The sequence below is a fragment of the Xiphophorus hellerii genome, chromosome 2, assembly GCF_003331165.1.
Source record: "Xiphophorus hellerii strain 12219 chromosome 2, Xiphophorus_hellerii-4.1, whole genome shotgun sequence".
NCBI classification, from domain to species: domain Eukaryota; kingdom Metazoa; phylum Chordata; class Actinopteri; order Cyprinodontiformes; family Poeciliidae; genus Xiphophorus; species Xiphophorus hellerii.
In genome coordinates, this window is record NC_045673.1 from 3486644 (window position 1) to 3513170 (window position 26527).

General features: G+C 38.4%; 2 protein-coding genes and 2 long non-coding RNA genes across 5 annotated transcripts in view; 2 read left to right on the plus strand and 2 right to left on the minus strand.

The window, feature by feature from the left end:
- znf423 (zinc finger protein 423) overlaps positions 1-5395 on the plus strand; it is a 184146-nt gene extending 178751 nt beyond the window's left edge. For both annotated transcript variants that reach the window (XM_032580635.1, XM_032580643.1), the window contains one exon: positions 4521-5395. In XM_032580635.1, the coding sequence (XP_032436526.1) occupies positions 4521-4550 (30 nt within the window). In that variant the 3' untranslated portion in view covers positions 4551-5395. The remainder of the gene's footprint in view (positions 1-4520) is intronic.
- A 1197-nt stretch (positions 5396-6592) lies between these two features.
- LOC116731163 (uncharacterized) lies at positions 6593-11147 on the minus strand. The gene is made up of 2 exons (XR_004341545.1): positions 11036-11147; positions 6593-6977 (listed from the first exon to the last, which is right to left on the minus strand). It is a non-coding gene; the product is annotated as an uncharacterized LOC116731163 (long non-coding RNA).
- Positions 10881-26527, plus strand: part of LOC116731156 (transmembrane protein 189) — a 37071-nt gene continuing 21424 nt past the window's right edge. Inside the window, exon 1 of the mRNA XM_032580723.1 lies at positions 10881-11342. Coding sequence (XP_032436614.1) covers positions 11183-11342 — 160 coding nt within the window. The 5' untranslated portion in view covers positions 10881-11182. The remainder of the gene's footprint in view (positions 11343-26527) is intronic.
- Positions 13173-15296, minus strand: LOC116731172 (uncharacterized). The gene is made up of 3 exons (XR_004341549.1): positions 15171-15296; positions 13512-13626; positions 13173-13209 (listed from the first exon to the last, which is right to left on the minus strand). It is a non-coding gene; the product is annotated as an uncharacterized LOC116731172 (long non-coding RNA).

Consider the following 26527-nt stretch of genomic DNA (forward strand, 5'->3'; position numbering starts at 1 on the left):
CTGCTTCTTGTAAAAACAAAACAAAAATGAAATCATACGCCCAACCCCAGTGCATGCTGGTCCTATTCCAGCCCCTATACTTATAATAATAAATGGCTCCTTAGTTCTTCCTGTTCAACATAAAAGAGTCAATAAGAAAAAAAAAGCAAAAACCAAATAAGATAAACAATTACTAACCTACAAATAAACCTTGTGAATAACCCAAAAAATATGAAGTGAACTAAGAATAAATTCTTACAAAATTCGAAGTAGTAAAAATAAACACTAAATTAGGGGTGTACCGATTTGTTGGTGCCGATTTCCTTAATTTTGGAGGTTGTGATCGGCCGATACTTGCATGTGAAGCCGATTTTCTCCACTGATCTCATCAACCCAGAGCTCAAAGGTCTAAAAATCAGCCACTGTCCTCTTCTGCTCTGCAGTGAGAGAGTTTGTCCAACAGTCCGGCCCACCAGGTCATGTCTGTTTGCAGATAACAATATTTACCAACTCAGCAACTTTCTTATTATATTGAGCAACATTTCAGACAAAAGAAATTGGTATTGGCCTAAGTTGGAATTGCCAGGTCAGATTTTTTAAACATTGGCAATTGGTGATCTGCGACCGGTGAACCCCTAGAATAAATATCTCCAACAATTCTTTGAGGGAAATGTTTAAAGAAATGGGGACTGCACTGATGTTTCAGCAGAGCACTGTGTGGAAGTGATGCCACACTAACAGACTCACACTGATCGATTTCTCTGCCTAATCAATACCTAAGAACCACAGAAACCAATTCTGTGATTGTGTTTCTGTGACGTAATTGGTCCAGCGTACCGTCATTCCTCCCTCCTGGACTATTCCCAGTCCACCAAATCTCTCCACCTTTTCCTTTGGTTTCACTCGGAGATGAATTTCTCCTGGCTCGTTTAAAACAGAATGAGCCTGACCTCTTCTGGCTGCCAGAGGAAGTGCGTGGAGCTGAGGCAGAGGATGGGTGTAAGCGATGAAGAGGAGGAGTGTTTTCTATCATAATGGGGTCAGCGGCCCCCAGTGAGATCTCCCCGCTTGCTGCAGAGGCCTCCGCAAGGAGAGGACACTTCCTCCTCACCGGCCCGTTGCTTATTCTGCTCATTTGCTGCCATATTTCTGCCACAGCCTGCATGTTGCTCTCCTGAGGGGGCAGGGGGGCATTAATACTCTTTACTTTCCTCTGGAGCGACAAGTTCAGACTCTAAAGCCTCGCCACAAACGTACCAAAGGGCTCAACCAAACATGCACGGGTAGATAAGCGCCCGTAGAAAGACAAATAAGTCTTTATTGAGCCCAAACCACGTTTAATCCGTCCCATTCCTGCCCCATCCGCTCCAGTCTGTTCATCCCTCCATCCTCCCCGTCTTCCCTCCTATCCACTTCTGTTGTTTTTTTCTTCCTGATCGGAGAGAAGCAGCGATTAATCTGAGAAAGCTGCTCTTAGTGGTGAGGAGGGGCGGCGTTGATTGGGGAAGAGCTCGCTGGGAATTGTGTGTGTTTGTGAGGAAGCAGAGAGGATCTCTGTGGGAATTGGTCTTTGTGTGCGACAGAGACAGAGAGAGAGATTTTTAGGAGGTGTTTTCGTCTGGAGAAAGCTTTGCCATCTGGGGAGAATCGCAGAGGAAATATCTCCACACATTCCCAAAGAAATCCCTCCAACCATCTCCCCGTCCTCCTGCTTTAGATGTAATGCTATCGCTAACTTCTGAACCGGCAAATCCAGATTATCCTGAGTTCAGTTCCCATCTGAAGCTGATACACAGCAGCCACACGACACATCCGTTTCAAAACCTTCAGATTTTACTGTTTTATTCACTTAAAGGGGAACTAATGTGCAAAATTCACATTTTGCACATTTTTGTACTTCCATTTGGGTCTCAACTGCTTCTAAAAAAAACACCCAGCCATTTTATTTTTACAATAAGTTCATGTTTTTTGGTGTCTTGTAAATTAATCATTTCAAAAACCTTTTGATTAAGTCACAGAAGGGACTGCCCCGTTACCTAGCAACTCCAGCGGAGTTCCGCCCGTCTCCTAGCAACCCAAGCTGAGCGCCAGTTGATTTGTACAATGGCTGCTGGAAAAGACAAGTGTTTTGTTGTTGACTTACCTTCCAGAAGTCGCTTCGATGCATTCTTGTTGGTTGTGTAGGAGGCTCCACTTCTGCTTTTCAATGCCGCAGTTATTTTCAGCCATTTTCTTGTGCTAGTGAAAACGTTGAGTTGAGGGGGCGTGGTCAGCAGCAGTTTATTTGGATGTAAAGTGACAAGAAGATCTGAAACAGTTCAAAATAGGCAGAATTCAGCAGGATAAACTGTCACTGTCTAAAAATTATTTTAGAAATGTAATATGTTTTGTATAGACCAAAGATCTATCCTAACCTGTTCAAGGAAGCATAATTTTTAATCCTACGTTCACATTCAGCAGATTTTTTCCACCCTGTGTTGATTTAAAATAAAACTCGTTCTAAATCTCTGCAGCGTTTTACCTGGAGACCCTCCATCAGTTTCTGTTTGTGCTCTCACTGCTGATCTGAATTTAAATTTTTTAAAAAGATGGACCTTTTTTTTTTTATTGTAATCAAGTGTTGATGCTCTGATGCCTTTGGAGAGATGTGAGTGAAGGCGTCTCAGAGGTGCCGAGATGCTTTCTGTAAAATATTAATCACAAAATGGAAAGACACGAGGGTCTACCACATCTGAATAAACACGCCGCGATTCCATCGAGGTTCTGGTGGAAACAACAGAAACGAAAACACAAAAACAGATTAAATCCATGCTGGTTCAGACTGGGTTTAAGGTGCTGCTAAATGCACTTTTAACTGTTTCTTGTTATGCATGTTAGCAGGTAAAAGGTTAAAGTTCATGCCAAGTCAATTGGAGAGTAGTGTTTCTTAGAAGAAAACCTTTAGCATCACAACTTGGGTTTGTAAAGTCCTGAAGACTTCTGGAACAACATTTGTTTCACTGCAGGAACTACGGTTTGAAACGATTAATCGTGATTAATCAATTTAAATAATCATCAACTAATTTAGTAAGCGGTTAATCATTAACTAAAGCATTCAGACTCCAAAAAGGCCATTCAGTGGAAGGACAGTAATTGATTAGAAGCAGTTATAAAGCCAAAACTTTGCAAAACATAAATATTTTGCATTTAAGATTAAAAACCTTCTAATCAAAACTCCTCAACCTGCAATTAATATTTATTTTCCTATTTAAAAATAAAATTGAATTATTTAGTTTATTTGTATTGTTGAATGTATTTCTAATATTGTATAAAAAGGCTTAAGTGGTTAAATGAAACTGTGCAGAATGTGGCAATTTTTTAGCCGATTAATCGTAAGAATAATCTATTAATAAAATAATCATTAGTTTCAGTAAATGGCCTTTTTTGAGTCCGCATACTCCAGTTAACGATTAATCAATTACTAAATTAGTTGGCAATTATTTCAGTAATTGATGTTTCATGATTAATCTAATTGACCGCTTTAGCCCTAGCTTGGTAGATTATTTTAGATATTCACCATTATAGTTATGATTAAATTGGATAGGTTTATTTTATGTAGTCAAGCACGGTAGAGGAAGGATGATGATCTGCTTTCCAACGTTGTTGAGTCAAATTTGGTTAAAACGCCACATTAGGACCTTGTGTTCAAATGTTTCCACAGCTGAGCTGCATTTTCATCTCAAATGTGCACAAAACGTTGCTGCTAATGTCTGGAAAAAACTATTTTGCTATTGAAGTGTTTCCATTGAATAAGAGTCGCATTTAAAATCACATGTGAATAAGTTTGTTCATACAGTAAGTCATTAAAAACATGCCACACCGTCATTTTCCTTCCACTTCCTGTCGTCTTTGGTGTCTCTGCCAGCAGAAGCAGAGACATCAGGTTGACCCTGTGAATCATGTCATGCAAAAAAATGTTTCCATTACTCCATTAGTTTGGCAAAAATAAACTAATTAGGATACAACCTCATCCTTTTTTATCAAAAGTGTGTTTCAATTAAGAAAATTTGTTTTAATAATTCAAATTTGCTCAATTTTACAGTCAGTGGAAATGCAGGCAGTGAAGTGAAGCAATTATGGAAAGAAAAATGCATCAAAACCACTTAAAAAGGTTCTACAACTTGCTTCTTCTGCTGCTTGGTGAAAGTTGGAAAAACTTGATTCTTTTCACAGAAATCCAGGTGATTCTGATTAAAAATTGTCTAAAATTTAAATATTTAGTGTTTGTTTGCAGAAACACATAAACTGCACTTTCTGCCGACTCGTTTGGTTCTTTTTCTTCTTTCGTCGGATTGTCTGAACTGAAGAGATCTTGCTGTTGGTTCTGTGGGAGGCGGTTGAGTTTCTGTTCTGCTGCTGTGTGTGTGTGTGTGTGTGTGGGTGTGTGTGTGTGTGTTGGGGGTGGGTTGTAGTTTAGTGGAAAGCTCTCCGCTCATGCAGCCCATTATTTCTCCCATCATGTGTTCTCACTCTTGCTCCCGTTCTCCGTCTCTTCCCCGCAGAACCACACACTGAGTCAGCACGCGCAGTGAGACCGGCGCCCTGCGGGATCCCTCAGCTCAGCCGCGCCCCCGACCCGCAGCCGGCGGGAGACCCCCATCTCCACATCACAGCCAATCAAAGTGTCATTTGCTACTCACATGTAAAAGTGTAACGATCGCGCGACTGGGCGCGGCCATTAGGAGCAGCGGGTGACGGAATATTAATGGGAAATGCTATTAAATAAAGAAAAGGGGGAAAGTGGGAAACTGTAAGAGCGACATGACGGGAGGAGAAGGGCGAACAAAGGTATTGTACGTGCAGCAGTATTTTTTATTGTCCCTGCCAAGCCCTCTCCTCCTGACTCATGCTTTTTATTTTATTTTACAACAAACAGAATAAAAAACACATTTTTCTTTTTCGTTCTACTTTCCATAGATTGTAGGAGAAGCTTCACTTTGTTGCGTCTTTGTTTTCGTTACTTTTTTTGTCCCTTTTTGCCTTTTTTTCAGTATTTTATTTGTTGCGGTTAGTAGGTACTCGTGCTGTGTTGTGATTGTTTGCCAGTCGTAATATCCCCGACCCCGCCCACAAACAACCTTTCCTTTTTATGATTGTTATATATATTTTCTCCCTTTTTGTAATTACTATAAAAAAATCATGAAAACAAAAATAAAGTGCAGAAAAACATACAGATCTTTTCTTTCATTTTTCTGCTCTTTTCTTATTTTTATTTGGGATTTCCAGACATGGAGTCTGTAATGGTTATTGTACAAATGATTATCATTGATTTCAGTGCGTCTGGTCAAAGACCGGTTTTTAAATGTGAATTAACCAGATTGCAATAATCTAGTACAGAAAAAAACAAGAAAACAAATAAATAAAAGAGAATAAAGAACTCCTGTGTGTGTGAGGTTATTTAAACAGGAATTGCTGTTTTTTTGCAGCATTAACCTGAAGTGAGGTAAACAAAAACCCAATGACCAAAAGTCCCAAAATAGTTACTATTTTAATAGTAACAGTTAATAGTTTCAAGTTGAAATAACTTGAAACTGACAAAAATAACAATAAATAAAAATTTACTGAAAATCAGGCAATTCATTTGATTTTGCTGATTTGCATTTCATTTTTTTAAAATTAACTGGAGAAAATAATGTAGCAAAAATCGTAGGTAAATATTAAACCAAAATGTGTCTTCAAGCTTGTGAGCCACGTGTGTCAAACTCAAGGTCTGGGGGCCAAATCTGACCCGCCGCAGCTCTTTATGTGGACCTCTAGACTCCAAATTACATCAATAAGTCCCTCCAGTTTTTCCCAAATCTGCAAAATTCACACAAATCAGACTTTGGATATGGCCCAAAATGAAACTGAGATGTTAACAGTTTTCCTATTTAAAGGGGGATAATTAGCTGCTTTTCCATTACAAATGTGTGCAAAACTTTGACAATATTCCACTAATGTCAAATAAAAACAATACAGGTGTTTCCATTAAATAAGAAACAATTAAAATAACACGTGAATAAAAATATTCATCCTTCAACCACTTCCTGTTGTCTCATTTGTCATCTCTGCCAGTAGTAACATCCTGTTGTTGATCATGTGACTCGTGTGATTAAAAAAAAAAGTTTTTATTGCAGTTTTGTGAAAAACAAGTTTCAATACAACTGAAAAATTACCTCATTTTAGCCCAAAAACTTTATCAAAAAACTTTATTTCAAAATTGGTGTTTTCATTACGTGAATTTATTTTGGTAATTCCAGTTTTTCGCAATTACATGGTCAATGAAAACCAGGGACAACACTAAATGTGTTTCCATTGGGATTAAAATTGCACAAATGGAAATTACAAAATAATTTTACTTAATAGAAACTCACCAATTTCTATAAAATGGTTTTGCATAGGATGAGGTGATACTTTGGTTGTATTGACATTAGTTTATTTGGTAACGCTGCAATGGAAACACTTTTTTCACATCATGAGTCATGTGATCAACATCCAGGTGTTACTACTGGCAGAAATGACAAACAAGGCGACAGGAAGTGGCAGGAGGAAGAAATTTTTAATGATTTATTGGATGAACAAACTTATTCACGTCTGATTTTAATTGCATTTTTTATTTAATGGAAATTACTAAATTGTGTTTTTTTGACATTAGCAGAATATCAACAAACTTTTGCGCACATTCATAATGGAAATGCAGATACTGAAAATGTCCCAAGAGATTAAAACAAAAATTTCAGACACGTTACAGGATAAAAACTCTAAAACCTTCTACAAGCAGCTAAATATTTCTGTGACTACAGTTGCTGATATTTTTCAGAAGTTTAATATTTTCAGAATTGTAAAGTTGATGACAAACTGAAGAGAAGAATGATATGAATGGTAGCTAAAGAGCCCAGGCTCCAAGTCGAGGTACATCGGCGTCTGATCGAACTGTCCGTCATCGTGAACTTCATGGGAGACGACCAAGGACGACGCCACTGTGGAATTGAACCGTAAAAAAGCGAAAGTGGACATTGCTGACTATTGACGAACCACAAAGCTTCTGGGAAAATGTCATTTGAACAGATGAGAAACGGCAATTCCAAAAAAACTTGTTTTTCAATAAAATGGTGCTAAAATCAAGTGGAGTGTTTTTTGTGGGTTTATTTTGCAAAACTTCAATGGAAATACTTTTTTTCCCATCGCACGAGTCACCTAATCAACAACCAGATGGTTCCACTGGCGTAATTTTGCAATTGTGGCGTTTCAATGAAATAATGAACCTTATAAAAACAAGCTGCACCATCTTCTTCCTACCACCTCGTGTCGTCGTCTTTGTAGTTTCCGCCAGTAGTAACATCCTGTTGTTGATCATGTGACCTTTGTGCTAAAATAAATTTTCTCTTGCAGTTTTGCAAAATAAAGCAATTTAGATATAGCACAAAAAAAACACCTCATGCTAGAGCCAAAACTTTTCATTGCAAAATGACTTTTTTTCTAAATCAGTGTTTTTCCATGAAGTAAATTTATTTTTTAAATGTCGAATTGGAATGAAAACGCAGCTAATGATCAATATATTTGATGATGGGATTTGACTGTTTGTTTCATAATTGGTTATTGTCTGATATTCTGATGCTGAAATATGTTATACAAATTAACCTGACAGTTGGGTTAAAAAGCAAATTATTAAACAATGTTTAAAGATGAATTTAGGGACACGAATAAATCAATAATCAAGTGGGTCCAAGAGGAAAACCCTGAGGAACTACATGGTACATGTTTTAGTAACTAAGTCCAGGTTTTATTTTTCTCAGCGTCTGTTTGCTATAAAGGCAACATTTGTGATGTAAATAGCAGGAAAACTTGCTAACTTTTAAACTCAAAAAGGTAACAAACTGTATTAATGAAACTAAATCAATACTGAATGATCCAATCCGGGTTTGACCAGTTTTAATACTTTAGGTCTTAAACCAGATTTTATTCCATGTAGTCCAGATTATTTGAAAATATTGAAATATTTTTTACTTTAGAGCTGAATCGACATTTGTCTAAACTGCCAAAGCTAATAATAATAAATGCTAATGATCAGGGCTGGCCAAAGCCTTTTTGGGGCCCTAAGCAGATTTTCATTTGGGGCCCCCCATACCAACATTTCAACACCAGATGCTTCATCATTTCTGAGCTTATCTATCGGTGAGACATACCTGGGTTATTAATGTTACTTTTTTATTAGCTTACATCATGCCAGTGTTATTATGGCTGCTGATTTTGACATTACAAGAGCAGCAAAATAAAAAAAATATATGTGTATTTTGAGATGCAAAGTGGTATTAAATGGGCCCTATTGCTTTAATTATTTAAAATTAACATCAGCTGATAAACAGTAAATTTACAGTAAATAAGTTGATAGGTTTGATAACTTATTTTTCCAAAACAGCGGCAGCAGCCAACAACAGGAAGAGATTAATCAATTATCTCTGTACCAACTATAAAAACAGTATACAAATTGTTTTTCAAACTGTAATAGCATTTAGTTTGTATTAATCAATGTTATTATATATATACTGTATATATATACATATATATATATATATATACAATCATGCTAGCTTGATGCTCTTGGGAGCCCTCTGGTGGTGTGGAGGTCCTAATCAGAGGCTTAGGACCATGTATGCCTTGGACCGGCCCTGATCATGATTATTAGAAGACCTAAGCAGCCTCAGCAGAAATTATTTCTTAAAGATACTCAGAAGGAACTCTGCCTTTGTCTTTTCTTATTAAATGGGCGTGCATTAAGCTGTTTGTTTAATTTGTGACCAATCAGATTCTGACGTTTATTTCTGCTTAGCAGCTCGTTTCAGACGTTGAAAATCAGAAAACCAGAGGATTCAGAGTGAGAGCTTTCAGAAACACCAACACAGAAAGCGTTTGTCCTTCGCTCTGCGGTGGTTCTGCCTCTGAAGCAACAAAGATTTCTTTAAGGTCACCGCCTCACTTTGCCACAATGCAGCATGTTTGGAAGGAGAAACATAAATTTGTTTCCAGTCGTTTTCCTCAGTTCTTTGTTTACTTTCATATAATTCCAGTGACTCAGCATATTTAGGATTTGTGGTTCTGATGACAGAGTCAAACAGAAAATATCAAATATGCCATTATTTAGAGTTAATTGAGGATTTAGGTCAAGTATCATGATTGTGATGTAACAACGACCAGCTGGTTAAATTCCTGAAACAAGATATTTTTACGTGAATGTCATTATTTTGAAAATATTAACTTTGTTTTGTAGAAAGCAGAAAGCAAATTTGGTTTTATCAATATCATAAATATGGTACAATTTTACAAAGATTCTTTTTTCAATGAAGATCACAAAACAAACAAATATGTGCTAGAAAAAACTCAGAAATTTTGAATCTAATCAATTTTTCTTTTAGAAAAATCAAGGACATTTCTGAGTTTGAAAATTCACAGAATAAACAACGAAATTTTATTTAAAAACTTGGAAATTTATGAGTTTCAAAAATCAAAAGGTTTTATGTACTAAACTCAAAATTTCCAAAAGTTTAAAATATTTGACTTTTCAAGCTCAGAAATGTCCTTGGTTTTCTAAAAAAAATTTAAAAATATTTTCTGAGAATAATCAGAAAATTCCTTAGTTTTTTATAAAACATTTTCAACTTTTCAAACTCAGAAATGTTCTTTATTTTTAAGAAAATTTCTGAAATTAATTTAAAAATTTCTGAACTTTTTTAAAGCAGATTTTTTACTTTTCAGATTCAGAAATGCTCAGGCTTTTTCTAGCAAATTTCTGAGATTAAACTCAATGTCTTTACTTTTGTCCAGTACGTTTTTGACTTTTCAAACTCAGAAATCAAAATTTCTGCTTTTTGAAGCTCAGAAATTTCCTCATTTTTTCTAGAAAAGTTTTAATACAGTTTTGGTCGGAAAATTACTAATTTTTTCTATCTACAATGGTTCTTATATGCCATTGTCAGTTTTTAATCTCCATAACTGAGATTGCTGTTTATTTTTAGCTAATTTTCCCACTTTCTATCATAAAAGTAATGTTCAGTTGGTCTTCTGGCTAGTTGAACTTTTGTTTTGTTTAATCAAATGAAAATGGATTATTCCTTATGAATATTAAAAGTCAGACTTGTTTTGATTTTTTAAAGAAAATTTCTGAGACTGATCTGAAACAATTCTGCATACTTTTCTTGTGAATTTTAAACTTTTCAAACTCCGAAATTTTCATGTGTTTTCTCAAAAGGCTTTGGGATAAATCTAAAAAATGCAAAATTTTTCTAGCAAATTTTCTAGTTTTAAAATTCAGAAATTTCTTTGCTCTAGATTTCTTGGATGGATCTAAAAATTTCTGAATATTTTCTAGCTAATTTTTTGATGTTTCAAACTCTGAAAGGTTCTTGATTTTCTAGAATTATTTTTTTTCTAGGAACATTTTGAGTTTAAAAATCAGAAATATCTTTGCTTTTTCTAGAATTTTTTTTGGATTTATTTAAGAAATTCTGAATATTTTTCTTTCAAATTTTTGAATTTTCAAATTCAGAAATTTTCTTGTTTTTATTTTCTGAGATAAACCTTGGTAGCATTTTTTTGTTTGTTTTAAAATTCAGACATTTCCTTGCTTTTTCTAGAAAATTACTGAGACTAGAAAAATTTCTGAGTCTTTTTCTAGCAAAGTTTTGACTTTTCAAAATCAGATTTTTTTTCTAGATTTTTTATGTAGAAAATTTCCAACCTTTCACATTTCCGAGTTTTCTTTCTATCTGTAATATTCAGGTTTTTATCTCCATAACTGATATTGCTGTTTATTTTAGCCAAGTTTCCCACTTTTTACGATAAAAGTAATTTGCAGACCATCCCTAAGACCCTAACACTTAAGTGTTATTTTTGTTTAAACGCTTCATTCCTTCACATGAAGGAGCTTTTTAAAGTATTTCAGTTTTCCGGTTAAACATTAAAGCAGCGGTTGGTGGTTGGTTAAAAGTAGGTCTGTGTGTCAGCGGAGCGTTTCCGGGTTCTGCTGCCGAGTTGCCATCACCTGCTCCAGCCTCCTTCCTCCTGCTAAGTCAGCGTCAAGCGGCTCCGGAGGCCCGGACACGGAACCGAACCAGCAGCCGATAAGCTGGCCCGGTCCATGTCTGCTCGCTGAAAGCCTAAACCAGAGGAGGGACAGCGGGCAGCGGCGATGGCGGCGTCGCTTCTCTCCGAGACCGACATCAGGCACCGGTCCATGGCGGAGGAGGATCCGAACGGGAACGAGCATGGTGCGGCTGCCCGCAGCGCGGCGCCTCGCTGGGGGCCGCAGCACGCCGGGGCCCGGCAGCTGGCTCGGCTCTACTCCCCAGGTAAGCGGGTGATGCCGCTTCTCTTCCCGCTATTTTTGTTCGCAATAATCTGTTTTGTTTCGGAGAGACTGGGGCTTTCATTCAGCGGAGGCCGAGCGTTGCAGCTGCCCGGGTATCAGCGCTGATAACCCGGGCAGCTGATAACAGAGAGGCTGCTGATGATGATTATGGGAACTGGTTCTGGTGCAGGCTGCAGACCGGCTCGGTTCTGTCTTGACGGGACACAATGTGACGCAGCTCGTGTGGTTCTGATGGATGTTGTGCGTGGAGCAGCATGAGGGCCTGCTGGAAGCTGCAGCTGCTCTCCACGCAGAAACATCTGTTATCTAAAGCTCATTCCCAGCGTGGCACAGAGAAAACACGGAGCTGTAAATAACTGCCCATACCGGGCCGAACCAACCAGAACTGGGTTAACTTTTAACGTAAAGAGGCTCTGGGAAGTGGTTCTGTTGGAGAGGTGACTGCAGACTGCAACACGCCCTGGGATCTGGAAAAACTCCTCAGTTCAGGGTCAAATTCAAGAACTGCTGACATTTAGGAATAGTTTGAGAAACTTTGGATGAGTCTTTCTTTATTCCAGAACCAGGTTCAGATTTCAACCATTTACACTGTAAAAACACAAGAACGAACCAAGTGTCTTTATGTAGTTTCTAGTGTAAATACCTTAGTACACTTAACTAACGTAAATGTAACTTTTGAGCAAGAAATATGAGCCAAAACCAATACTTGTTCACTAGAAGTTTACCAAGTACACTTGAAATAAGACAAAACTAACACAAAATTAACTTTACAGCAAGATATATTTGTTGTTTTAAATGATTTTGTGTTCTTTTTTAAGTGCATAATATCTGGCATTCATGAAACTAACTTAAAAGTAACTTCAGCAAGATATACAATTTGTTTTGAGTCAATAATTCTTTAATATTGATGAAAAAGTACTAATCCCATTGGCAGATTATGTCACTTTATAACATGGGAAAGATATCATGCTATATGTAAAATAATCTGCCAATGGAACTTTTTCATCAATACTAAGGAGTTATTGACTTAAAACAAGCTCACATAAAATGTTGAAAAGTTACTTTTCAGTTTGTTTTCTATTATTTCAAGTGTAATAAGATATTTATACTAGAAACTAAACCAAAAATACTTGGTAAGATTTTGTTTTTGCAGTGTAAACTCTGGTGCGGATGAGAAAAGCGAACGCTGGTCTGTCTGCTAACCTCAGTCTCGGTTCAGTTGAAGTGAATCTAGTGCACTTTGAATACATATGTGAATGCAAAGTGGACCAGAGCAAGGCTAATAGTAATCATTGTTTATTTGTTGGGACAGATACAAAAACATAGAGCAAAACAAAAACCATCCTGTCTGCATCACAGTGTATACAGCCATAGCTCATTAGCAACACTCGCCCCTAAAAAGACCTTTAACATTTTATTAAATGAAAAATTACAATCAATAGTAAATAAAGCAAAGTACTTCAAATTACAGAGTCAAAAGAATTACAATATTTAAAAATCGGAATGATTCTGGTTAATCTTTAACCGCTCCAAAAGCAGGAAGTGAACTAAAATGCAGGGCATTCTGGGTAAATACAACCAAAACAAACATGTTAGCTTAGCGCTAGCGGGAGAAATGGATTTACCAAAGATAAAAGAGAAATACTACAACCTCTAAAACCTGACGCCAGTCCGTTTTTTTGTTTACATTTGGTGAAGAAGAAAGTTTCTCTCAGTGTCTTCAGAGGTTTTTTTGCCGTTTCCTTCAGTGGTTCTTGGTGCGGCGCCCCCACAGATGAGGAGGGGAACAGGTTTTTAATTAGTTTGGTTTGTTTGATTCAGTGCAGCTTGAAAAAGAACCACAGCAGCTGAAATTGTAACAAATGTTGGGGATTATTTCATTAATAACACAGAAAAAATATATTGATATGATAGAAATAATCTACCAGTGGAACTAGTACTTATCAAAATTAAGGAATAATTGACTTAAAACAAGCTCCATATCTTGCTGAAAAGTTACTTGTAAGTTAGTTTTGTCTTCCTCTAAGTGCAATAAGATATTTGCACTAGAAATTAAGCCAAAAATACTTTTGTGATTGATTTTGTGTATTTGCAGTGTAATGTTCCCCTTTGTAACAAAGAGGAAAAGCTGCAGAGTTTCCTTCTATACCGTGTCTCTACAGGTGCACAGATGAGACGAACCGCGTCCTAAAAACTCTTCCTTTTGCTTTGTTGTCGGGTCGTTGACCATGTCGCCGGTCGAGTATCTAAAACTCTGGATCCGTCTGTGTAGAGTTGGGTGAAGAAAAGTTTCAGGATGATGAAACAGAAATAATTGTTCATCGTTCAACATTTTGCGTTTGGATTGTTTTGGACTGCAGTGTGAAAGTGAAACAAATATTTTGATCCTCAATCGAACCAAATCTACCGGACTGCCAGATGAGAAAAACACTCTTTGGGTTTCATCTATGAATCCGTCGAGCATTAAATTGACATTTCTGACTTCTCTGCTCCGTCTCTGCGGCTCGGAGGCCAAACCCAGAATGTTCTGCAGATTGAGTCGTTTTGTGACTTCTGGACGGCGCCGACTTTATCAGAGGAAACCTGTGTTACCAGTTGTGCATCAAGCTGGTTTGTGCCTGACCATCTGCCCCGTGTCTCACTTCACTGAGCATTTTAATTGCCTCCAGTTGAGCCCTGCTGGCAACCTGTTGACATTTTCTCTAAAAAAAAAAAAAAAGGATCAGACGAAGGGTAGGACTAAACTTCTGACTCGTTGTTTAACCTCCATCAGCTTCTTCTCTGCTGTCCTATTTTTAGCTGCTGTGAGGAACCGAGTCACCGTCTCCATTAATGTTATTGGATCGGCACCATTACTCAGTGCAATTACATTAGAGGGATAAGTGTCGGCCTGTTCTGCTGCCGCTGGAGCTCAGGTTACACACCGACATTCATTTAGACGCCAGATAACGAGGAAGACTGGCTATAATTAAGAGGAACTGGTAACAGCTGCGTGTTCAGGAACTCAGTTCAAACAACGACACAGTTAAACAGATAAAATCAATACCAATAAAGATTAAGTAATATCAACTCTCAGTTGGGTAAAAATAATTTTTAGACGGGTTTTAAAAATGGACGGTGAAGGTTTCGCTCAGAACTGGTCAAAACTGAAATCAGCAGTTCAAACCGAAGAGTCCTGATGGGTACAATGTCTTAGTAAGAAAATTCTTCTCAAAGGTTTGCAATTAATCAATTAATCACATTCTAAATTAAAACAAGCTCAATTTTCATATTTTATTGTTTTTCTCTTTTTTTCTCTTTTGAACTAAAACCTGAACGATAAAAGTCTTCAGTCTGGTGTTTTGGTCTCAACTAGTCTTTTTTTGTAAGGAAAGTTTAATTTACAGAAACTTAAAAATTAATTTTATTTGTTGTTTTGTTTATTCATTTTGGATATATAAAATGTCTTCCAGCTCTAGTGTTGAACTTTAAGTTTTAATGAACATTTATTGATCTTTCAGAATTTGTTCTTGCATTATTATTATGCCACTAGCATTATATTACTTCAAAATAGTCTGCAAATAATATTATCGTTTATCACAATAACATCTGTGACTATTTATCATCCAGCGAAATTAGTTATTCTGACAGTCCAACTAAGAGTTATTTTTTGTTAAAATCATCCCTCTGGTTGTGTGTAATCTGAAAACTTTGTCTCATGTTCAGTAAAAACCTCAGAATGTTTCTGTTTGTGCTAAACTGAGGCGTTTGGCACAGAAACGTGCAGCATCACGTCAGGATAAGCAGATTAAATCGGTAGTAAACATACCCGGTCGTGTTCGTTTCATCCCGACGGCTGCAGCCCGGATTGAATCGTAAGAGGATCAAACGTGATTTTTTTTTTTCCCCCCTCTCTATCAGCTGCAGTTGTGGTCCGAAACGGCCCCCAGTGTTGGCTTTGGAACAGCAGCGCCGTTAAAATGTCAAAGTTGTTGCACAATCACACCTAGCAGTAAAGTTTACGAGAGGTCACAGATCCTGCAGCTTTAAGGAGTTCCTGTTTGCCTGAGTGCGCCGTGTAAATCATAAAAAGTTCATTTCTCACATCTGGAGAAACATTAACCTGTCAGGGTTACACGACTGAAGGCTGGGAAATCAGAAAAATTGATTAAGTTAGATTTATTGAGTTATAGGATGTGTAAGACTTTAATAACAAAACCCTGCTTAGATGTTATACACACTGTAAAAACGCAAAACCTTACCAAGTACTTTTACTCTAGTTTCTGGTGCAAATATCTCAGTACACTTGAAATAAGACAAAGCTAACTTACAAGTAACATCACAGCAAGAAATATGAGCTTGTTTTAAGTCAATAATTCCTTAACATTGATGAAAAAATACTGGTTCCACTGGCAGATAAATACACATGTAAGAAGACATGAAAATAACTGAAATAACCTGCCAGTGAAACTGGTATTTTTTCATCAATATTAAGGAATTACTTTCTTAATATTGATGAAACATTACTTTTGAGTTAGTTTTGTCTCATTTCAAGTGTCCTAAGATATTTGCACCAGAAACTAGAGCAGGAATACTTGGTAACCTTTTGTGTTTTTGCAGTGTTTTGGTTGTTTTTATGATAATCTTTCAGTTGTGCTGCTGTTCTTTGTATTTTCGGAAAATGAAATGTCTGATTCTACCAAAACACTGAAAAAACTCAAAATATCACAAAGTATTTTTGGTCTAGTTTCTATGGTACGCTTCAAATACGAAAAAACTAACTCAAGTAACTTTTAAGCGAGATAAAGGAGCTTGTTTTAAGAAAATAATCCATTAAATAAGGAACTATTGACTTAAAACAAGCACCTCTGGCTGGATGAAAAGTTACTTGTAAGTTAGTTTTATGATAAGGTATTTGCCCATAGAAACCAGTCTAACAATACTTGGTGATATTTTGAGTTTTTGCAGTGTAAGGTGTGAGTGTGTCAAGGATAATCAGGTGTAGATGACAGATGAACATAAGAAGAGCATTCAAAATGTTTTATCTTCCTGCCATTAGTGGAGGTGATGTCACACCGTGTGAGAAAAGAAAACAGTCGCCTCTTCCTCTTTTTTATTTCTTCTGAGACAAAAAATTCAGGTTAGTTGGTTTGGTGGCGATTCATGGTCATTATTCTCACTGTCACAGAGTGAAATGTAACCGTGAGCGTCCTGGAGGGGCCGGGTCTTGGTCCTGTGATTAAAATAATGGCCCTGCTGTTTCCCGCCTGCTCTGTTTTCGTCAGGTGAGTCTCTCTCCCCCTCCCTCATTTCAGCCGAAGGGCTCAGCGGGCCTCGAGCCGAAGATATGCTCAGCGACGCTAACAATGCAAGCGGAGCCATTTTATGGAAACTTAAAAGCAGAAATGTTCCCCCCACATGCTGACAAGTGTCTGTTTAAAGCAAAATAAACAGCCGAAATCCAAAATGTCAAAGTGTCCATTTAAGGGAGCGCCACGCTGTTCCGCGCTCGCTTGTTTGGGGCTCGGCTCAGCACCGGCGGGAGGTAAATCTAAATAGCAGTTTGGCTTGTTAGAGTTTGGAGAAGTTAGATGAGGCATCGGCGACGCGCCGTAGAGCCAAACACGGCCTCATTACGGCAAAGCAAGGATGGACAAACAGCTGGACGCTTCCCCCTCTGCCGCCGTTTCTCTGCTTTTCCATTTCTCCCACCAAGTCTGCCTTCATTCCCTCGTCTCCTCTGTCCTCCCATATGTGCTAAAGTGTCACGGTCCAGTGCCTTCCTCCTCCTCCTCCTCCTCCTCTGTATTTACAAGGCATCTTAGTTCTCAGTTTTATGAGCAGCTTGTATGTTTGTATTTATGATCATAAGTGTGTCTGGTCACTTTTCTGAAAGCAGTTCTTGTGGTTTGAGATGAATGTGATTACAAACTGTTGGATCTTATAAACTACAAACTTTGCTAGATGCTAAATTATTCTGATAAACAATAATATTGTTGTTTCGAGACCTTTTTAAGTATTGATAATGGCATAATGATGTCATTTTGCCCTCTCAAACACTATTGAACCATCATTTTACACACAACACTTAACACTAGGCCTTTCACAATAATGCTAAAGCGCTAACTTCAATTCACATGATATCTGAAAGATTACAAAAATCGAGTGCCAATTTAATTTTGACATCATAATTAACATCTTCTATAACGGCTTTAGACATTGTATTCATGTTTATACCTTCTTCTTTCCTGTCCAGGTTTTATTTTGTTCCTGTATGTCTCTTTTTTTTAAATAAGGGAGGGAAAAATGAGGAGAGGAAATAGTTTTTACTCACTTCAAAATAACAGCATGAAGATAAATGGCTAAATACTTGAATAATCCTTAACAGTCGATAACGAAAAATTCAACACAGACGTCAAATTTTATTCAACTGTAATTTTAAAAAACGACCAAATAAATCAGCTGTTTAGAATTTATCAGGAAAATTTACTGCAAGAGAAGCTAAGTCTGCTAAACGTTTCAAATTAAATTCAACAAATTAGCTCCGCTGTGTGTGTGTGTGTCTGTGTCGCCTTGTATTTGATGCATTGTAATTACAATTTTCCTAACTTATGCTATATTGCATATGAGAGAGAGCGCTGTTTTTGGGTTTGGTTTAGGACCAAGGAGTGAATTGATTTTCTGTCAGTTTTACGGTTGGGTATCTACTGGTGATGGTCAGGTTTAGGGTCAATTTCAGGGTTTGGCTGCAGAAATGAATGGAAGTCAATGGAAAGTCCCTTCAGAGGAGGAGAAATTTAACTGCTTGTGTAAGTGACCTCAGCTCTCACATGTTCTCCTGCTGTCATTAAACTTTAAACTGTGCCAATAAAAACCCGCTCAGTTTCAACCACTTTATTTACATCACAGCGGCGCCGAGCTTCAACATCAGAACCCTTAAAAACCGAATTGTGTGTTTCCTCAACACCCGGCTATTCCTCAGTTATCCTCCTGAAAAGCTCCCTCTCTTACTCCCTGAACCCAGAAAGGTCAAAGGTCAGAGTGGGTTAATGTTTCAGGCCTTTGAGCGCCATGTGGGTCTGCAGGGCTCTTTGACCTGAGTGTGTTGGTGTGTGTTCATGTGACCTCGAGGTGTGTAGAGTCACTGAGGTCTGCAAATTAAAAAGAATCAGAACTCTGGAAAAATGTGGAATGTCGGCATTTTACAGCTCTGGATTGGGATGCAAAAAGTTAAAATGATTGTAAAGTGCCTCAAGGCGACATTTGTTGTGAATTGGTGCAGTAGAGTCAGACGCGCAAGATTCTGATTCAAAAACGACTCGCTGATGATGGCAAACATTGGTTTGAACTGTAAAGTTATCAATGTAACGCACTAAATCTTAAATGTACGTCTGATGTATAAAAGAAAAAGGGACGCAGTGTTTTGCTACTAATTGTCGACACCAACGCATCTAGATAAGGAGGTCAGGAAAAAGTTTCAATAAAAAAAATTAGTCAGGGAGAGAGAAGAAGGTCAGTTGTGCTAGCTTGACTTTGATGACCTTAAAATGAAAATGTGCTGCAGAATCAGAGCAGGAGACTAAATTAGCCAATATATCACCACAGTGTTAGCTTAGCTAATAGCAGCAGTAGTGATTATTAATAATTTTGTTATTAATAGTCACAAAATAAAAATCAAGCTTGAAAGCATAAAACTGGAACAGACTGAATGTCCTGTTCTTTTGAGTGGGAAATGTTTGCATGTCTGTTGGTGTTGATAGTGGAGCTGTTGTCAGTCAGTTGCTATGGCAACGGATTTATGTGTAGCATAGCTGACACAGAGAGCGAGGGGAAAAAAAATAAGAGTATGAAAGGTTTTGAGTTGTTGTTCAACAGTTTTTCTGTCGTTTCCAGACAGTGAAAAAATAATACTTGTGTCTTTTTATTCAGTGTATCATGTAAAGCTCTGAATTGTATGTGACTAGTTTCTCCTTACAAGTGGTGTTTTGAAGACATTCAGAAAAAAGTATTTACCAGATTTTTTTTTTCCCTAAAAGTTGAATCTGTCCATCTTTCCTTCCAATCACCTGTCCTCCCTTCCTCCCTTCGTGTTTTTATGAGAATCTTCATTTTGCTTTTCAATGAGGTTCTGTTTTCAGAGGATTTCTGTCCACTGGGACATTAAATTTACAGTTCTGTTTGGCCCGAAGCCATGGATGCACTTTGACACCAATTGGCGCTTTTGGACCAAACTGTTCTGGGGGCTCCCTGAGGGTAACGGGCGCCTGGATGTCTCTGGAGAACTGCCTACCTTTGAAAGGTTTTATGCTGAAGTTTAATTGGCACTGCGGCGTCATGGTGGCTGGAGTCACTGCTTTCTGATGGAGAAGTTCTGACTTTTTCCTTTTCTTTACATCTAAACAAATTATAATACTGTGAAAAAGCAATAAACATCGGGGATGTGGAACTCATTTTCATTTTGACTCTTCTTAAAGGGTCGGTTGTACCAGGATATATTGATAAAACCCAACAAACTAAGTAGCTGTTTCTGCTTTTGATAAAATTAAATATTGAACATCTTTTCACATCGATCCGTCCCTCCATTTTTTGAAATCAAAATTACTGATTTTGTGGTGCTAATTTAGAAATATTGCAATATTTGTGCCTATGTATGATGTTAAATGTGACTTCTTTTTTTTTTTTTACCCCTCCAGGGGGTCTTTTGTGGGCTCTAGTGTCCCTTATATGACAGTGGGCTGACAGGAAATGGGGAAGGAGAGGGGGGAAGACATGTGGCAAATGTCGTCGGGTCCGGGAGTCGAACCCGCGACGGCCGCGTCGAGGACTCAAGGCCTCCAAATACGGGTCGCGCTAACCGCTACGCCACCACGGCACGCCCTAAATGTGACTTTTTGTTACCATATTGATCACAGAGGATAACTCATCCAGTAAGGTTGAGGCAGCAAAGTAGTAGAAGCAAGAAATGCTGCCACCTGCAGGTGGGAGGAGTAAATTTAGACATTTATAGATTCATCTCCAAAAGTTGAGAAAAAAACTTGTAAATTTCTTAGTTTTAAAAGTCAAAACATTTTCTAGAAAATACTTGGAAAGTTTTTGATTGATTTAAAGAATTTGAAGAAAAAAATTAAAATTTCTACATTTGAAAAGTCAAACATTTTCTAGAAAAAATTAAGAAATTTTAAGATTAATATCAGAAATTAATCTGAGAAATCTTTAAGGAAAACACTTTGAAATCTCTGCATTTCAAAATTTAAAACTTTTCCACTTTTGAAACACTGACATTTTTAAAAAAATTCTAAAATTCCTGAGCTTAATCTAAACTTCTTTTGTTTTTTTCTATCAAATTTTTTACTTTTTAAACTCTTAAATTTCAAAAAAAAATTCTGAACATTTCTGATTATTTCATAGTCTGAGTTTTTTTTATATCTTTTTTGACTTTTCAAACTCAAAAAAACCTCTGCAATCAATCTCAAAATTTTTGATTTTTATTGGAAATTTGCTCTTTTTTTGTTTATCTACATTCTCCCTGATATGCCATCATGGATTCTTGTTTTCATTATGAGAGGAGTCGGATGCATTCGTGAATGCGACCTAAACCACTTCTGTGTGTGATTATCTCTGTGACGGCTGCAGGAGATAAGAGGACAGCGTGCATGATGGGAAATGTCCATCGTGTGTTTTTGGTTGTGAAGCTCCTGTGGGTTAAACGTGTGCGTGTGTGTGTGTTTCATGCATCTGTTTGTCTTTGTGTGAGTGTGTTGCCATGTTATTACTGATGCTCCACGTTGGATCTGCAGGGAAATGGATTGCGTTCGTCTTTCAGGACGTTGTCCAGGCGGAGACAGACGTGGTGTGTTTGTGCTGCAGTGTGAGTCGTTTGTCTTCTCCGCTGTGTGTTGTTGGTTTTCCGTGTGTGTGTGTGTGTGTTTCCCATGTTCTGCCGTCCACAGAGATCAGATGAAAGCGAAGAGCCCTCCGACTGATCCACTCCTCCTGATCGAGGGAATTCATCCCCCACTTCCCGTTCCTTACCCCCGTGTTTCCATGGCGGTCTCCCTCAGTGTCTCTCCTCCTTTATTCTCCCTCTCTCTGAGCATGTGACCCACTTTCACCACCCACATTCCTCTGTCTACCCCCAAAGTCCCAGCTGAGGACGGCCCGCTGAGAGAACACCAGCATGGAGGATGGAGGGGGAGAGACTGAGTGATGGATGACAAAGAGCAGCAGAGCTGAACATGGTAGAACTACGGCCCACCGTGGTTCTGATGGGTTAGCCTTCAGAATGACAGAACAAGGACGAGGAGTGAAATGGAGGGGTGAGGGAACGTAGTGGAGTAAAAGAAGATGACAGAGTAGTAAGAGAACGTGGCATTGGAGTGAGAGAACGGGCGGAAGAGTGGGAAAACAAGGTGCACTGAAAGATGATAGCAGAGTAGTAAGAGGACAATGTGTAGGAGTGAGAGAACGTGTCTGTGGAGTGAGAGAACGTGTCTGTGGAGTGAGAGAACGTGTCTGTGGAGTGAGAGAACGTGTCCGTGGAATGAGAGAACGTGTCTGTGGAGTGAGAGATCGTGTCTGTGGAATGAGAGATTGTGTTTGTGGAGTGAGAGAGCGTGTCTGTGGAGTGAGAGAGCGTGTCTGTGGAGTGAGAGAACGTGTCTGTGGAGTGAGAGAACGTGTCTGTGGAGTGAGAGAACGTGTCCGTGGAGTGAGAGATTGTGTTTGTAGAGTGAGAGATTGTGTCTGTGGAGTGAAAGATCGTGTCTGTGGGGTGAGAGAACGTGTCTGTGGAGTGAGAGATCGTGTCTGTGGGGTGAGAGATTGTGTCTGTGGAGTGAGAGATCGTGTCTGTGGAGTGAGAGATCGTGTCTGTGGAGTGAGAGAACGTGTCTGTGGAGTGAGAGAACGTGTCTGTGGAGTGAGAGAACGTGTCCGTGGACTGAGAGATTGTGTCTGTGGAATGAGAGATCGTGTCTGTGGAGTGAGAGAACGTGTCTGTGGAGTGAGAGATCGTGTCTGTGGAGTGAGAGATCGTGTCTGTGGAGTGAGAACGTGGCAGAGGAGTGACACAATCTGGAGAAATGAGCGAAGGTGTCTGAGGAGTGAGACTGTTAGACGTTGGAATCGTTGCATATTGTTGTAGATTCTAACCCGGCTTTAAACGTTCTCCCTTATCGTCATGTTTGTTCTCTAATGAAATATCAGTGAAGTTTCACAGAACTAATCGATCCTGGAGTTATTGATGCCTTTTCATGTCTGATTTCCCGGGCTGAGCTCGTTCTGGTTGTTCGGTCTCTGTGGTTTACTGACAATGGAAATTATTTGATCGCTTCAGTCAAAACAGCAAAATACTCGATAGGTTGTGGCCTGATCACCGAGCGTCACGGCCAATAAGTTGAAAAGGTGTTAATTAGTTTTTGTTTCAGGGCCCAGTGTTCGGGTCACGGTGTTTGACCTTCTAACTACTGCACAACCAAACAAATGAAAGCAAATCAATCCCTGTTTGAACTGTTTACCACACTGCTGAGCACAAAAACACTAAAAGTTTAACATTTCTCTTGTTAAAGTGCCACTAACCCTCAAAGCATTGTTTTCATTGCAGATAAATGATCTAAATAGGTTATTTATTTAGGTTCTGGCTTCGTGTTCAAGTGCAGATTTTGACATTTTACTGTAAAATTTACCTAATTTTACAGTATTTTAACTCAAACCATCTCAGTGCTGCCCTCTGCAGGTTGAATGTTGACTAATGCAGCTGAATTTTCCTATCCTGACGATGGAGCTTTTTCAGCGTCTACATCACAACAACGGCAGGTTAAAAATGTGCTTCACATGTTGTTGCCATAGACATCTCCAATGATTCTTTTTTTTAGAGGGGTATGAAAAGTACGCAAATCCATGTTAATGTTCCACTAATGTTTGAAAAACACAATTTTGCAATTAAATAGAAATTTAATGAAATAAAAAGCACAATTAAAATCGCACATGAATAAGTTTGTTCATACAGTAAGTCATTAAAAAACATGCTACGCCATCAACGCCCTGCTACTTCCTGTCATCTTTGTGGTTTGCTCCAGTGGCAACACCCGGTTGTTTGATCATGTGACTCATGATGTGAAAAAAGTGTTTGCATTGCAGTTTTGCGAAACACATTTATTTCAGTACGGTCGAAAAACCACATTATTCTGGCATGAATATTTTTTTAAATCAAAAAATTTACTTTTTTTTTTCCTTAAATTGGTGTGTTTTCATTAAGCAAATTTACTTTAGTAATTCCAATTTGTGCAATTCTATGGTTAATGCATATTTCTCTCAGGTCTGAGCCGGAAGTGCTAGGCAAGCGCATGCGCAATGCTTAGAAGATCCATGGCTTAAGACCAACAAAAAGAAAATATGTGGACACTCTTGACCAATGAGAAAGATACATGAACAAAATCGCTGCTGTCGGGATCGACCCGTATGAGACGGAGAAGGAAAATGTGTGAGAGGATGTGGACAAGCTGCCCCCAATCTCCTACTACGACATAATTAACTACTTAGTGACAAGAGAGCGTACAGCATGGAGGAGCTCCGCCTAAAATCCATGGATGAACACAAGCGATGTTTAAACGGCTTTGTAAAGGATGTACGAACTACACAGGTGAATATCAAGGTTCTGATGACAGTCAGAGTAAGTACATGTGGTAAAAGATAGGCACATGTGTAACCTTCCTTGCTTGGTTGTTTGTCACCTAGTACACAGAATAAATCCCTCTTCGCAATGTGACTTCTAACTGCATGCAAGTGGCTCCACAGCTGAAAAATAAAACACACAGTTAGTGTTGTGACTGAGCGGTCAGCCACTGGGAGCCACAGCTCCCACTCATAGGGTCGTATTTTTCCAGCCTTTACAAATTATATTCGTAGATTTTGGATGTTCTTATAGTATTTCGTTAATTGTTGAACTAGAAAATATGACCCTAACCCTATGTAGCATGGTGTTGCCCCCAGGCAACAAACCACATATCTGTACCTCATGTTGCTCCTTTATTTTATTTTTGGTGGGGGAATGATTTAAAATACCACCAGACATATTTTTGTCCAAATAAAAGAAGTATTGAGGCTCATGTGACCTTTCACTGGAAGAGGAGCAGTCCTTTTTATGAAGCAGAGTTGCATGCTACACCTTGCCTCCTACTTGTAAGTTATAGATTATTTTTCTTCTTTTTTAAATTTTGGGTAACTTAACTAAAAATATTTTCATGTCTGTGAGTATGTAAAGAAGCATTGTAGGTCATTTCAAGACATTGTTTTTATAATTTATATGCTAAAACTGTTTTTTTGTTTGTTGCCTCAGCACAACATTGCACAGTTGGGGCCCATTTGTTCAGACAATATTATTGTAGTGCGTTGATATGCAGTTGATTACAAAATAATTATAAAGCCATTTTTTTAACTTTATTAATGACCAACAGCTACAGGAGATGGATGCAAGATCATTTCATGGACAAAAGGTGCATGGTTCATAAGTTGGGGTCATTCCCGATGAAAACATGCACAGCCATTATTTCATTGTTTGTTTATCCTTAAAACTAACTTCAGTCCCAAAGGGTGATGAGCTGGTCATCAATGAATAAATGTTCCTATTCCAAGGCAGGCAAAGACTGAAGCAATACCTGCCAAAACCAAAAATATGAGGTTGCAGGGAACTTCACATGGCTGGTGCAGATGGTGTTAAAACCTACACAGGGCGAATCGTGGCACCACCAGATCTACCAGAGATGGGAGCTGGTGGAGATGTTGTCCTTTGCTCTACAAAAAAAAACAAAAAACAGAACTATAAACTCTTTAAAAAAGAGCCTCCAGCCCTAACTCCAGTCACTGGTGTGAATCTGATCGCTACAACCCATAGATAATCAGATAAACAGATGGTGATTCACAGGTTTGTCAATAATCAAGTACCAGAAATGTGATATATACTCTTTTTCACATCAACAAGCAATTCCTTCCTGATGTTTTACATATAATAGGGAAAAAGACTGATGGCAACATCCTTAGTGATTCTAACTCCACCATACATACAAACACACACAAATGCTCGTTTTAGTAATTTGCTTAAATGTAGCATTCATTAATGAACATTGGTTGTTTATTTTAGATTTGGTGAGTTGGAACCATGTCTGATTTATTTTTGTCAAGAAACGTTTTTTTTTAATGAATGTAGGTTTTGTTTGATTTGTATTTCACTTCTCATAATCACGGTAGAAAACCTTGGCGTTTTAGACCCCTGGTAGCACAATGCTGCCCTGAGGCAACAAACCCAAATCTGGTTCTGGAGGCGTCAGGGTCCGATTTTATGATTGATATGTAATTAGGAACCACCAAGCTCCCAAAGAATGCAGGAAAATATTTTTTCCCCAAAAAAATAAAAAGTCATGCCAAAGAGGGCTAAGTAAAAATAAACCTAGTGAAGAGCAGCTTCAGTCGCACCTTCCTCCACCAGCATCAGAGTTCTGCTGGGGAAGCCCTGAGAGCGCCTGAAGGACCCGATGCCTGCAGTTACTCATCACACCACTAGGTGGTTATAAACATACGCATCGATTAAAAATCTCATTATAAATGCATACTATTATTATTATTTTGGATAAAATTCACATACACATTTTTCTCTCTGTTGCACATGTCCGTTTTAGCTTGCAGATGAACGCTATTTCAGCTAAGCTAATTTTGTTAGCTCGGCAATACGTACTCCAGTAAACATCACTCGTATTTATCTTAGTATTACACAGAGGTGGGTAGAGTGCTCAAAAAGTGTAATAGAGTAACAGTTGTAATGTATATTGTTTATAAGTTAGGAACGAGGCAGGAACTAGTACTAAACTTGTAGCGTGTTTATTGTTGTCGTAGCAACTACCTCCCAAGATGGCTGCCTCTTACAAAGTTCACGGAAAGGAATCGGTTAATCTCGGATCTGGTTTTACTCGCGTCATATTCCTCATGGTCTCACCTTACCGCACCATATTTGTGTAGGCTACCATGTTTCACTCATGAAACACAGAGAGGTGACGGGATCCTCTCCCTCCTTATTCGGTCATTAGTATTCAGGACGCGTTGCCTTCCTTCCTGCTGTCCGCCGCTCGTTCCCCTGACGGAGAATCAGCCGGCGTTGATTAATTTCAGCCTATTAGCACCCCTCGTCCGCCTCCC